This window comes from Pichia kudriavzevii, chromosome 4 (assembly GCF_003054445.1).
Source record: "Pichia kudriavzevii chromosome 4, complete sequence".
Taxonomy (NCBI): Eukaryota; Fungi; Ascomycota; class Pichiomycetes; order Pichiales; family Pichiaceae; genus Pichia; species Pichia kudriavzevii.
The window spans coordinates 1,035,224-1,049,424 of NC_042509.1; the positions used below are offsets into that span (position 1 = coordinate 1,035,224).

At 37.4% G+C, this 14,201-nt stretch overlaps 4 protein-coding genes across 4 annotated transcripts; 1 reads left to right on the forward strand and 3 right to left on the reverse strand.

Annotated features, from left to right (window-relative positions):
* Nucleotides 1-33: 33 nt before the first annotated feature.
* C5L36_0D05010 (uncharacterized protein) lies at nt 34-3,549 on the reverse strand (the record flags this gene model as incomplete). Its single annotated transcript, XM_029467392.1, has 1 exon — nt 34-3,549. One exon carries the CDS (start codon nt 3,547-3,549, stop codon nt 34-36), a length of 3,516 nt encoding a protein of 1,171 aa, XP_029323252.1.
* A 1,448-nt stretch (nt 3,550-4,997) lies between these two features.
* Nucleotides 4,998-6,809, reverse strand: C5L36_0D05020 (uncharacterized protein; the record flags this gene model as incomplete). Its single annotated transcript, XM_029467393.1, has 1 exon — nt 4,998-6,809. One exon carries the CDS (start codon nt 6,807-6,809, stop codon nt 4,998-5,000), a length of 1,812 nt encoding a protein of 603 aa, XP_029323253.1.
* A 444-nt stretch (nt 6,810-7,253) lies between these two features.
* C5L36_0D05030 (uncharacterized protein) lies at nt 7,254-8,420 on the reverse strand (the record flags this gene model as incomplete). The annotated part of the gene is made up of 1 exon (XM_029467394.1): nt 7,254-8,420. The coding sequence occupies one exon, from the start codon at nt 8,418-8,420 to the stop codon at nt 7,254-7,256; it is 1,167 nt and encodes a 388-aa protein (XP_029323254.1).
* A 1,595-nt stretch (nt 8,421-10,015) lies between these two features.
* C5L36_0D05040 (uncharacterized protein) lies at nt 10,016-13,690 on the forward strand (the record flags this gene model as incomplete). Its single annotated transcript, XM_029467395.1, has 1 exon — nt 10,016-13,690. One exon carries the CDS (start codon nt 10,016-10,018, stop codon nt 13,688-13,690), a length of 3,675 nt encoding a protein of 1,224 aa, XP_029323255.1.
* Between the last annotated feature and the right edge of the window lie 511 nt (nt 13,691-14,201).

Sequence of the window (14,201 nt, forward strand, 5' to 3'; positions counted from 1 at the left end):
CATGCGATCTGATACAAATAGCAGACTCTGCAACTATAAAGTAAATAATCCAGTCCGTTTTTTACCAAATGGATAAACAATAATTGTACTAAGGTATAAGCCCACGCTAATACCTAATGCAACTTGGATCATAACCATACCAAAAGATAATGAATTTGTTTGACTAGCTTCAGTCTGGTTGTCGCTATGAACAATATTATTTGCTGCCGTTATACCCGTAAAAACAGAACCCTGGGATGCAATACCACTAGGAACTTGAACAAAAATAGCTGGAAGCATTAATGCGACAGTCATAAAAGATCCTCGTAACTTCAAATAATGATTGATCGTTTTTATACTTCTCGAGTAGATATTACTCACTAGACCGATAATAAAACATCCCAAAGTTGCATTCAATTCTGTGACCTCTTTGAAGTGTGTCGAAGCAAAATAAGAAACAACGTAACCACACCCAGATATTATACACATCATTGGTAACTGAGACCAGGATGCCTGATTAGTCAATGCAATACCAATGGTAAACATCGGAACAAACAGAAATCTGTACCACGGCGAGATGTTTGTTGTACATGTTGTTGCGGAAGTAGCATTGTGGTCAATCCATCCGTATAAGGCGGCCCCAAGAGTGATACCAAATGATAACATGAGTGAATAAATAAAAGCGTAAAACATCCTAACGCTACCTGCAACAATGTTTCTGCTTTGAAGTTCAAGAGAACCACAAAGAATAATATATCCAGGTAATATCAACGCCAAGGGGCTCTGCACTAGAGCTGCGTAGCAAAAAGTGTTACCACTATTAATCGACCCGAAAGCTCTAGCCAAGAAACTGGCAATAATACTAGACGTGACTTCAAAAACAGAAGAGTATAGTGTATTTTTAGGACAAACAACAAACTGCAAAAAGCCAATAATACCACCAATAGCAAAACACATTGGCAAATCAATCCAAGAACCACCAAAACTCCATGGTGCAACAGCAAGAGATGAAAGAGCATAAAATAATATACACCACCATTTATTGAACTTGGGTTTCCTTGTTAGAATTTTATCTAGCACTTGATAACCTTCAACAGCACCCAAACGATCATGAACGACATCCTTATAGACGTCATGCACTTCGTCTAGCTTCCCAAGATCTAAACCCTGGGCACATCTGACAAGTTTCATCTCAGAAGTACGCGCATTTAGATCACCAAAGGACACCAACATACAACCCGGGAAATAGATAAACGATCCATCTATTTCAAGAACTTGCGCTGTCATTGACATGTACTCTTCAAGTCTATGGGTTGGTGCACCATAAAGCATAAACGCTTTACAAAGGGTCAATATGAACCTCTGTCTTTCTAGAACATCAGTGATATGAACAGTAATACGTGCCTTTGTTTCCTTGTTCACCATTTTGTTAAATCTACGTTTTTTTAAGTTGCCCAAATGTGTTTTTATTTCACTTCCTGATGTAGCTGCAGACTTTGGTTTACTACTGAAGTTTGGTAATTCAAATTTAACATCAGATTTTTTCTTTGATGAATTAGCTGGCTTCTTGGGATCCACATGGAAGAATTTCTCTTGTAAAGATGCCGTCTTTTTGTGAAACGATTTGAAGTTCTCAGTTTCTTCATCCTTGATTCTCTCCAAATCCGGCATTTCATCCAGAAAATCAACATTACCCAAAGGGTGGCCTGCAATCCCTGTCCGCTCAATCTCCTCGCCAAGATTCATATTCAAATTATTATGTTCTGGCCTTGATTCCAAGAAAAAAGACTCATGCATTGGTTTTTCATTAACCAAGGTGGAAGCATTGTCACCAGAAAGGGATGTCGCAGTGGAATTTGTACCCATTAAATGTGTATTATACAGTTGAAATAATGTTGATTGTATTCCAGCACGTATTTTCTTTGGTTTTTCGATAACGTTTTCAGGAACATCAATACTGAATTGTTCAATGTTTTGTAGGTCATCAAATGGATCAAGAGGTAAGTGGGCACCCTCGGGAACATAGATACCACTATCGCCTGTATTATCTGTATCATTACCAGCAGCTCTATCATTATTTGAACTTTGAGAAGCATTTCTTTTTCTAGAATTCTTGAAGCTTATTTTTTTCAAATTCTCAAGAGGGCTTCTAATCATATGGTCAACTAGAACTTTGGCTTCACCTCTTATTTCTTCTTCAAAATCAGGAGGTGGATTTTCTTCATCATGTATTGTATCCCCCCTCTTGATAGTATTTTGACTGACATTCTGATGTGGTATTAGTCCACCTTGCCCCAACAGTCCATCCATATGAAATATATTTTTGAAGAAGTTCTCACTGTTAGTATTGCCAATGCCATTGTTATCGTCATCGACCTGGAATGATCCCGTATCATCGTGAGTTTGGTAGTTTTCATCCTCATATGCACCTTCATTCTTCACGGTTGTATCATTTGCACTATCATTATCCGTGTTATCATGACCGGCTTTCTCATCGGAGAAATGGATATCAGTGCTGTCATTAAGTGTATGTTCATTAATAGGTGGACTGCTAGATAACCTTTCCATTGCGATATCGTTGACACTACTTTTTTCTTTGTTGTCTGTGCTGTCATTGGATGTGTTACTAGAATGTGTTTGTTCTGAACGTGGAACAGATTTGGAACTTAACGAAAGCCCCCTTTTACGGAAAAATGATCGGATTCCAGATTTTGAAGGCGATTCTTGACTTTTAACAGACTCTTGGTCTCCGGAACTCTTACTGAAAAATGGATTCCTAGTATTACCATTTTCATTTTCATTTTCACTGTCAGTTTCATTTTCCGTTGAAGCATCGTCATCTGAACTACTTCCCATAGACATGACCACCTTTTTATGAACTGGTGGGTTACGTTTTCTGGATCTTAGTATTTGTTGGCCCCTAGGCACCGTTGCATCTTTGGAAAAATTGAAATCAAAATCTGCATCTATGGATGATCGCATCATCTTTACATCTTGTCGTTCATTCTCCAAAGATTCAGTACCTGATTCAGCACTTAAATCACCGCCAGATGTCTTCTCCTTTGGCATAGGTATATCTTTCCTCTCTCCACCAAAGGAAAACTCTGGAAGCATGGGAAAATTCATCTCTGTTTCATCATCCTCCAAAATAGTGGAAGATTCTATAAGTGATGTACTCTTGATTCGATTTTTGTTTGATTTTTTTGAGATTCCTGATTTCAGCTTGGCTGGATTGGGTAAATTAGGTTTATTAGGAAAAGAGAATTTAGGGGACAGACTGTTAATGCCATTAAACGAGCGTGATCTTGTATGTAAATGTGGACGTAGCTCGGGTGCACTTTGTAATGATTCCAAGGATTTATTTGATGTTCCCATCAAGGGGGTTTGCCCCAGGCGTGTTAATGAAGTCGTTGAATTATCCGACGAGTTAATCTGTGTATCATTGAACTCACCAAAATCAGGGAATGTTTCCGCTACGCTGATATTGCTATGGTTCCTTCTATGCTTCTGAAAAGTTTTTTTAAGATTTGATGTTGGTTTCTTATTTTTACCACTGTCTCCTTTGAACATTCTAGCTTGTTCAAAATGTCACAAGAAAAAAAAAAATCAGTGATGGAAGAAAAATAACCTTGTGTTGTAAACCGTACTATAAGGGGACAATAATCTTATGAATCAGTAAGCTCGACAAAGATGAAAAGGGGGTTAACAATGTCGGCTCGTTGGGGAAAAAGAAAGACAATCGTGAGCAAGTATACAATGTGCCAATACGTGTTTCTAAGAAAAAGAACCTCGGAAGGATATAAATGCGGCTGTTGCTGAATGGGAATTTGGTTTGCACCTTGCCAGGCCCTTTGATTTATATCTGTTTGCTCTCTGATAGAACACTTTTGTCTCCAAAAAAATGGTTAGACTAACACACACCCTATTGTTTATCTGGGTCCCACTCAATCCTTTCAAACAAGATTTAAGTACCCCCAGGAAAATCCCCTTTGCGTGAAAACTCGGTATAAAAATAGATCAATCATACGCAACCGGTCATTATCAATCCGTGACGTCACAATATTATAGGACCTGAAAACAAAAAGAAAGGGAAAAAGGAAAAAAAAAAAAGAAACTTGTATTTTTCCGTTTTGAAGGACTTTGGCACCCCTGAGACGAAAATCGGTACACAGGCTTGTTAGGTATCATATATTAAGCCACGGTATGTTGTATTGCATGTACGGCAGTACAAAAAATTTGAATATTTGAAAATTTTGATTTTGGGAAACTCTATATAGAAAAAGCACAAATATGGGGATAACTATATATAGAAAAATAGGTTAGATAAAAAAAAAGTTGAAGTTTTTCATTTGGTCAACAAAATCAGCCCAACAGAGTAGAATAATAATGTGAGTCTAAAAGAAAGGGAAAGAAAAAAAAATAAAACTAGAACAGGACGATGTACTTAGGTAGAAAAGATCCAATTGTAACACAACACAGATGGGTTAACAAATATGATTAGAAAAAATATTAGGTGAAAAGAAAAACAATGGTAATGGTAGTAATAATAAAAATAATATAAGTCACATGATAGTATGCAAATTGTAAAACCGTTTTTCCTTTCAAAACAGTGATGTTGATTAATTTATAATTGTATTATGTTCGGAATCTGCTGTTGAATGTATGATATATGTAGGGAAAAATCAATTGAAAATATAAAAGTTAATGATTAATGATAGGTGAATTGTATTCTAACCAATGGAAATATATCAAACTTTTCATCCTAAAATTTAAAGCATCGAAAAAATGTTCCATGATAGATGATGAAAATGAAGATGAGGAAAACAAAAAAATTGCAGTTGAGATAGAATGGGTAGGTTTTGATGACAATGAAGAAAAAAAGAACAAGGGTGATGAATGGCAAAAAAAAAAACAACTTCTTCTAAAGAGAATTTTCCAATGGTAATGAAGATAAAAAAATAAATGTGATAACATCAGAAAAAAAAAGATAAGATATCTGATCAGATTAGAACAATACCTTACCACCATTGAGAAGATGAGTTGTTGGACGAAGAACCATAAGAAGAGCCATATGAGCTGCTACCACCGTAGGAGTTGCCGCCACCGTAGGAGTTGCCATAAGATTGACCACCATAGGAAGAGCCACCTCTACCCCAGGAAGAGCCACCTCTACTATTACCACTACTGCCATAATTTCTTCTAACATCTCTGTTGTTGTTTCTGCCACCTCTAGAGTAACCACCTCTACCACCTTCTCTCGAGATTGAAGATAAGAACTGTGGAACCTCTTGGTTAGCTTCAGTTAATAATTCAACAAGTTCCCTAGCGATATTCTTGTTACCTCTGTTAAAGAATGCAGTAGCTAAACCAGTGTTACCAGCTCTACCAGTTCTACCAATTCTATGAACGTAATCATCACAGTCACCTGGCAAGTCGTAGTTGATAACGTGAGTAACATTTGGAATATCCAAACCTCTAGCTGCAACCGCAGTAGCAACCAAGATTGGAGCTCTACCAGATTTGAATAATTCCAAAGCTCTTTCTCTTTCTCTTTGGGTTCTATCACCGTGAATAGAGTTTGCTGGTAAATTGTGGGAGTACAAGAAATCAGATAAAATATCAGCCATTCTCTTGGTTTCAACGAAAACCAAGATCAAACCTTGTTCATCAGTAGATGCCAAGATGTCTAATAAAGTTGGCTGTTTATCTTCGTCTTCAACGTACAAGATCTTTTGGGTAATATTTTCGGATGTAGAACCGACTTTACCAACAGAAAGGAAAATGTAGTCGGAAAGGAAATCTCTTGCCAAATGTTGGATTTCTTTAGGGAAAGTTGCGGAGAATAACAAAGATTGTCTTTCTTCTGCTGGTGGCATATCACAATCTTCGACAATGTATCTGATTTGATTCTCGAAACCCATATCTAACATTCTGTCGGCTTCATCTAAAACAAAGTATTTAATATTTTTCAAGGAAATCTTACCTCTTTCTAATAAGTCATTCAATCTACCTGGAGTGGCAACAAGTAAATCACAACCCCTAGATAAGTTTCTAATTTGTTGGCCAATATCTGCACCACCATAAGCAACACAAGATTTGACCCATGATCTGTAAATGAACTTCTTCGATTCTTCATAAATTTGAGAAGCTAATTCTCTAGTTGGTGCCAAAACTAGTGCAGTTGGATATGCCTTACCTCTGGAAAACCTGTTTGATTCTTCTGGAATTGGAGCTGGTCCATTCTTGAAGGATTCAGATAAAACTGGGAAAAGGAAACCACCAGTCTTACCAGAACCAGTTTGAGCACATGCCATCAAATCCCTACCGGAAGAAACAATTGGAATGGAATATTTTTGGACTGGAGTTGGTTTTGTGAATCTGGCCAATTTGATGTTTTCTAATAATAAAGGATCAATTGGAGGAGAAGTGAATTCATTGACTGGCTCTGGAACATTTTCACCAGTGGCTTCAACAGGGATATCATCATAGTTATCAAAGTTGATACCAGAGGATTGGAATTTGGAATCACCTTCTTCACCATAGAGGGACAACTCTAATGCAGCGTCTCTTTCGGCTGGAACATGGACACCATCAACCCATTTACCTTCACCTCTTTGTTGTCTTGGAGAGTTACCACCAAAGCCACCGCTTCTGCCGCCATAACCGGAACCATTTCTAGAACCATAACCAGAGTTACTTCTTGAACCATAACCAGAGTTACTTCTTGAACCATAACCTGAAGTTTTTCTTGAACCAAAGCCTGAGCTTGGAGAGGCTGGAGCACCATCAATTGGTGGAACACCTTTTCTGTGTGGAGGAACGTATGCCATGCTAATATATATGTTCGTGTCTGTAGTTAAAATAACAGGTTCTATACAATGGAATCAAGATAAACAACATAAAGACAAACAAGGGCAAATATAGTGAAGAGGTGAAAAAATTGCAAATAAACTTGTTCCACCAGTTGAATCAGCATGGAAAAAAAAATTTTTTTTCCATGTTTTATCGGTGCACGGATGTCGTATGGCCGAGAAACTGCGTCTCCTAATTGAAAGTATTTTTCTTTTTCTTTCTTCGATGGAAGGAAAAAGAAATGTGAAAATACACGATCAACAAGCACATTTAGTAAATAGAAGTTTACAACTCTAAAATTGACGATGTTTATCATATTAATTATAAACCTAGATAAATATAAGTGGCATTGGAGAGACACCACAGTTATATACGAGTTCAATCAATACAAGGTCTTCTTTAGTAAAAGAGGTCCATCAAGTTTAGTTTTCCAAGTCCTTCTTCAAGGTACCCAAGAAAGCGTGCTTTTCAGCAGGAGTTTGGAATCTACCCTTACCGAACTTAGAAGCAGTGTCGATCCACTTCAAGTTAACTTGTTCTAAAGCTCTTCTGTCGGTTGGACCGTACAAGGACTTTCTCAAAGTGATGACTCTCTTGACTGGACCTGGAATGGAACCCTTCAATAAGACAAAGTCGTTCTTGACTTCACCGTATCTGACGAAACCACCCATTGGGGTGATGGTCTTCTTGGTTCTGTCGAAATCAGTAGCACCAGAAGCTTCGTCACCAGCCTTACCAACTCTGTAAACCTTGTGATTGATAGAAGTTCTGTGGTGGTAACCTCTTTGACCTGCTCTAGCAACAGACCAAGAGACGTGAGCTGGATGCCAAGCACCAATACAAGCAACCTTTCTGGAACCTCTGTGAGTCTTTCTTGGTAACTTCTTGGTACCCCATCTGTGGGTAACACCTTCGAAACCATGACCCTTGGTAACAGCAATTGCATCAATCATTTCGTTTTGTTCAAAAACGGAATCAACAGAAACAGTCTTTTCGAAATGTTCCTTAGCCCATTGGACCTTGTCAGCAATAGAACCACCGTTCAACTGGATTTCAGCTAAATGCGCCTTCTTTTGAGCTAATGGAGTCTTTCTGACTTGGGTGTGGACCAAGACTCTGACAACAGAACAGTACTTGGTGATTCTAGCTAGTTCAGTGTCAATTTCACCAGCCTTGGAGTACTTTTGAGAGTACTTTTGGAAAGCTCTCTTCTTGGACTTGTACCAGTTCTTGTAGAATCTTCTCTTGACTTCTTCAGACAAGTGTTCAGCCCAGACGGTAGTTAAGGATCTCAAACCTCTTGGGGTTTCAACGTAACCGACAACACCGACAACAACTAATTCAGGAGTATCAACAACAGTTGCAGCTTCAACAACTTCTCTCTTGTGCATCTTGGAACCTGGTCTGTCCAAGTCTCTGACAATGGTGGTCATACCAGCCTTGTAACCTAAGAAAGCGGTCAAAGCAACTGGCTTGGATTTGTCATCCTTAGGGAAGGACTTACATCTACCTCTTTGCTTTGCAGCTCTCTTTCTTGGGAGGAAACCTAGGGAACCGTGTCTTGGCTCTTCGTACTTTCTGTGAGACATCTTGAATATAAACTTTGTTAGTAAAAGTGTTGCAATAAAGGAAGAAAAGCAAAGAATAAAAAAGAAAACATAAAGAAAGAGTAACAAAAATTTGCAAAGTGTTGCAAGCTGAAATATGAATACTGGAAAATCCACTACATTGTTCACCGTCTACATTTGCGTGTCTTGAAAGTGAAAAATTTTTTTTTTCTTGCGCGCTTTCCAGGGATCAGTATAAACCGGGTAACCCCCCCCTCCCTCCTTCCCTCCAACTAATCTAATTTTAGTTTCATGGCGACAAAACACCGAGCACGGAGAACGTGCTGTAATTCTCATTTCTATTCTATGCAAATCTGTCGAAAAGTTTCACAAAAAAATATTCACCCATTGGGGTTATCAACTAAATATACTTTTTGCCATTGGCTTTTATGTCTGTATATTGTATGAGTTACCTTCGGATAAAAAGACAGCCGCTCAACTAATCCAAGGTACTAAAGTATTAGATTAATTGGATGCTCTTATATTTTTGCGTAATACAATTGTTGCAAGATACACCGGATAGTTCCATGAGGGCCGTGCTTTTAGCTAACGCCCCTACTACCCCATGAGCCATTAGTTATGCCTTAAAATATCATTCCAGGTTTCTGTTGCCAATCTTAACGTTGTCACTTCTTATCTTAACTTTGTTATTTCATATAAAATCGTTTTAGCTGCATATATTATTGTACACCCCCCCCTTGTAAGTCTCTCTGTTGATATATGTTGTAAGTTAATCTTGATTGCCACATTTAACTCCTCTTTCAAAGCTAGAAAAAAAAAACTTTCCTGATTCTAATTGAAACCGCCCACTCCCCCCCCCCCTGTAGCGATAATAATGCATAAAATAGTAAACGCCAAGCCTTTCAGGAAGATCATTTCATGCATAGAAGGTTGCATCGGCTTATGGAAATGTTGGTTCTATAGTGTTCGAGAAATATTCCCTTTTGGGACCAGCACACCAGTTAAAACCCCCCTTATTGAGTAGCAGAATGTTGTCCAGTCCTTCTTTTGGTTCTTTGTGCCTCCAATTTGGGAGTTATTATAGCTTTCTTAAAAAAATGAACCCAAGTGGAATTAGCATCTCTTTGTTCAAGATGTTCCCTTGCAGGAAGATATCATTTCAATTATATATGATAATGCCGTGTCTGATTGGTAGGGGGGAAATATTTTCAATTGCTTGTCCAAGAGGAGAATGTTACGTCCATCATTCCCTATTAGGTATTTGAACCAAATAATACACTTTTTTTGTCTTGAAGTTTCCTGCATACACATCATACAATCCTCTTGCGCTCTAACCAATACTGGTACTCTTAATTTATAATCAATCATTGTTCTTCTACTCGAATCTTGTGTATGTGTATCTTCACCGGATGGATAGTAGAAGAACAGATTCTTCTCATTTTAAACTTGTATATACCTGAAAGTCATTCTTTCATAAAGTTTATAATAGTACTGGTTTCTCTAAACAAGAATATCACGGAAAATAGAAGCTTGATAAAACGTGTTGTCAGGAATAACCTTCACTGAGTATCACCAAAATTTATTTATGTGTTTGGAATCCCTTTGTTTAATCTCAAATGTCCCCTCCAAACAGACAATACATGTCATCTTCTGCATCTGCGCGTCTGAACTCCACCACCATTGATAATAATCTCCCCCTTTACGGAAACAAAGATTCATCTGAACATTCTAATACATTGTCAATAAAAGACTCTGATATGAGCAACCAAATATTGAGCAACGATTTGAATATTAAAACCTCGAATCATGTCATGTCACAAAATAACAACGTCCCAACAAATTATAATTTGACAATGCAAGGTGATGTTGTTCGTTTCCCTGTTGTTCAGCCCACTTATCCATCAGTTATCTTTCATGAGCAACCACAGCCGTCGAGCTACCATTCGTTTGATCACCATCGTCAAAAAATCGAGTTCAAGCAGCAACAAATGAGTTATGAAAATATCCACAACACCCAGTGTAATCCTTTATATTTGCATCATCCTCTAGCCCAACATCATCAAATACTTTTACAGCCTCAGGATATAAATCAATACCAGCCCATGCAGCCGCTAGATCAGTTTAACCAACCACAACAACAAGCTCAAAACTATGCATTTCAACGAGAGGTAATCCAACCACAACAACAGCAAATTTACCACCCTTACCAATCCGGTTATGTGCAACAGCATGTGCAGCAACACCAGCCTCACTATATCAACCAACCAAGACTACACAGCCCGTATCAATTTGTATCAAATAGGGTCAATAAACCGCCACATACAAATTCTCATAATCATAGGAACCATTTAAAATTTCTTTCAAGTTTTCCTTCATGTGATCAAACAAGAGTCATAGATTACCGATATGATCGGTCTCTTTCGAATCCACAGTCTATTCAATGGTTTGAGCAGTCGGTATACAATCTAAACCCATCATTTGACAGCCGCAGTTATACAAACCGTTCAAATAGTTCAATTCAGTTCGACAATAGTTTTCAGGATCTTAGCAATGCAGCCTCCAGTGCCCCATCACCATATATGAAACCACCAATGGGGCAACAACAGTTAAAGGTATTCCAAAAGAATCATTTTTCAACAAATATTACTCCCACATACACGGATCTGCAAGATAATCATCATTTGCCTGGAGATAGTCTATCTTTTATTGGCATGCATGTTCCTTACCCCGACTTGAACTACTTGAATCTCGCAAGAGAACCAAATGTGGAATCTTCGGGCTTAGCGTTATCCAACAAATGTTCAACGTTTGAGCCCATGTTCAATGAAAAACAATTCAAAACTCAATCAGATGACCTCAAAATAATTAATATACCCAACGACCATCCATCACCTTTAAGTGGTGCTTCCCCATTTGATGCTGCAAATCATGCTACAACAGTTGATACGAAAGCGAATAATAACGATGACAGCAACTTTGGTAATCAAAGCCTACTTGCAACGTTATTTATATCCAAGTTTAACTCAACGAGATTTTTGAAATTTGCGGAGATTCATTTTAGTTCGTTTCTGCAAACTATTGAAAAGCTCAACATTAGTGCTGATCAATTCCCGTCATATGATATTGATTCGGATAAATGTTTCAGAAAGTCAAGGGAAAAATTGCTACTTCAGTGGAATGATACACAATCATCTTTGAGCTTGAACTTTTGCACCTGTATGAAATTTGTCTCGTACGACAGTAAACCATCCGCTTGTCCTTTCAAATGCGAAGAACCGATATTAAATCATAAAAATGTGACATTTTCAATTGAGTTATTCAACAACTTTATTATTTCTATCCTTAATAATAAGTCATTAAGATCATATCTGAAAAATACAATTAGACCACAAAAGGATTCCAGGAGCAACACGTATTATTTACAAGGGGTCCATGATGGCTCCATTTATAGTGACGAAAAAGATGCTGACCTCGATTTTATTTTCACCTTTACAATAGTTTCACCAAACTTGAAGATGAAAAATCCTAACAGTGACAACTACGCCCCTCTTTGTCTGGTTTTGAATGAACTTCCTCCCGAGTTAAAATACCGGCCTGAGTTTGTATTTCTGATATGTTTCAACGATTTGAATCAGCCAGAACCTATTGTTAATAAGTTATTAGAACCAATCTTCTTATACTTTGAACATTTAAGAAACAATCCTCTTCGGATCAGCTTAAATCGCCATGAATACCGTTTCAAAATATTGCTACTATTTGGGTTAAGTAACGCAGATAATAACAAAAGAAACCTTCTCAATGCTTCCAACGTCACTCTAGATTACCCATGTTCACTATGTCCTATTCCGAGTGTTACTGTGGAGAATCAGTCTTGTGTGACATACAGCCTCGTCTATAATTCCAGAAAAATCGAAAGAATTGACAAGAACAATTATAAGGAAACGGTTGTGGAACCAATGATCCGTTTTAGTGAGCGGAAACGTGAAAAATTATACAAGACTAAAGTTTTAGATTCCTTAAACTTTTCAAAACATGTTTTTGTTGACCCTTTAAATGCCACATTACTATGTGTTTTCAAAAATGGAATTTTGAGGGTTTGTATTGATTACCTTAAGTCTAACCGCTTAAGTAGCATTGAGCAGAGCATCAAAACTGCTCATGAACTTGAAAACTTATTCAAAAATCCAAAAATAGTATCACAATTGACCAACTCGATATTTTCTGTTCCGACAGACTCAATTGACATTGATGATTTGAAAGTTTTGCAAAGAATTTTACCATTTTTCTTTCGATTTGAGCTGAGTGAGATGTTTGATGCTAGCAGTAGATTGAAGGAAAATATTACTTACAGACTCAAATCACTTTCTGTCTTACTTGAGTTAAATAGTTACATCAGTGTGTTATTTTGTTCTGAAATAACTAAATCATCTTTGCAGCTGATAAAAAAAGGGTTTTCCAGTTTGATCGAGGAAATTGAAAACTTATCAAAATCCAACAAGTTTGAACATTTGAATAAGTTACTCAATGTTTCATTGCATTATATGATACATTTATATAATGATTGGGAGAAGTTTGGAACACCAAACGTAGCTTCCTTATTGGAAATGGACAAGGCTATTGATAAATATGGTGAATTGGTGGGTACAAATGCAAAGCCACTAAAAGAGAAGGAACTGTGTGATCGTGTCAAGCTTTTAAATATTCAAAATTGTATGAAAGTTTTCAATTATCGAGTGCCAAAGTATTCAACATTTGAATTTATGGAGATTGTCCCAATTCCAGGAAATCAACTTAGTCAGCGTTGGAGAGTAAAGGTCAATGAATTTTGCAATAGGTTTTTGTCGAAGAAAGAAGGGTATTTTGAAGATGGAAACTACATCAGTTTTGAGAACATCGGTTTATTTAGAAAGGATCATATAGAAAACAGGCCATCTTTACAACCTACTAGATTCAATTTGGCTCGTATTAGAAACTTTAGAAGAAGTGTTGGGTGGAGATATATCTACATCAACAGCATGAATCAAATTACACATATGAACCACGAAACTAATGAAAAGGTTTCGGCAGTGTTCATTGAATACAGGATGACCAACACGGAAAAGTGGTACTGCCAAACAACACGAGACAGACCCAAGTTTCAAGTTAGTGAGTCTCTGTCAATGGATGCACCGAGCAGAGAAATGAAATCTGTTTGGCTGGATGATATTCGACTAGTGAACTTGCGGGTGGTCGGTGAAACACATTGGATATATGATCCCCATTTAACTCTGGATAGTGTATTTAACATATAACTTGTATAAAAGTTTTTAGAAATTATAGAGGAGATTGATCTTTCGAGGAAACCCGTTGCAAAGAGACAAGTGAAGCATATTTCTCCTATTGTGGCTTGTGTGTCTGCATATATTGCTCACATCACTTTCATGCATGTGTACTTGCATCACGCAGATCGCTGCCTTTAGCGCCCATATATTACCTGTAGGTAATTTCCACTTGCATATTTTTCATGAGAGGCACTTTTTAGTACGTAATTTTGCAACTTGTGGCACGTAATTTCAGAACTTTTTACCGATCTTTATTTCGGCCTTTTCCGGGTTTCTGATTTTGGACGGTTTACGGGGTTTTGAATTTTTGACGGTTTTCGGGGGTTTTTTCGATTTTATTTTATTTTATTTTATTTTATTTTATTTTATTTTATTTTATTTTTGATTTTTTTTTTCGACGCAGCGATTGCGACTGCGACTGCGACTCTCCTAGTTTGGACTATCCAGGACTTTTCGACGTTTGTTTCCAGTGCTACATACT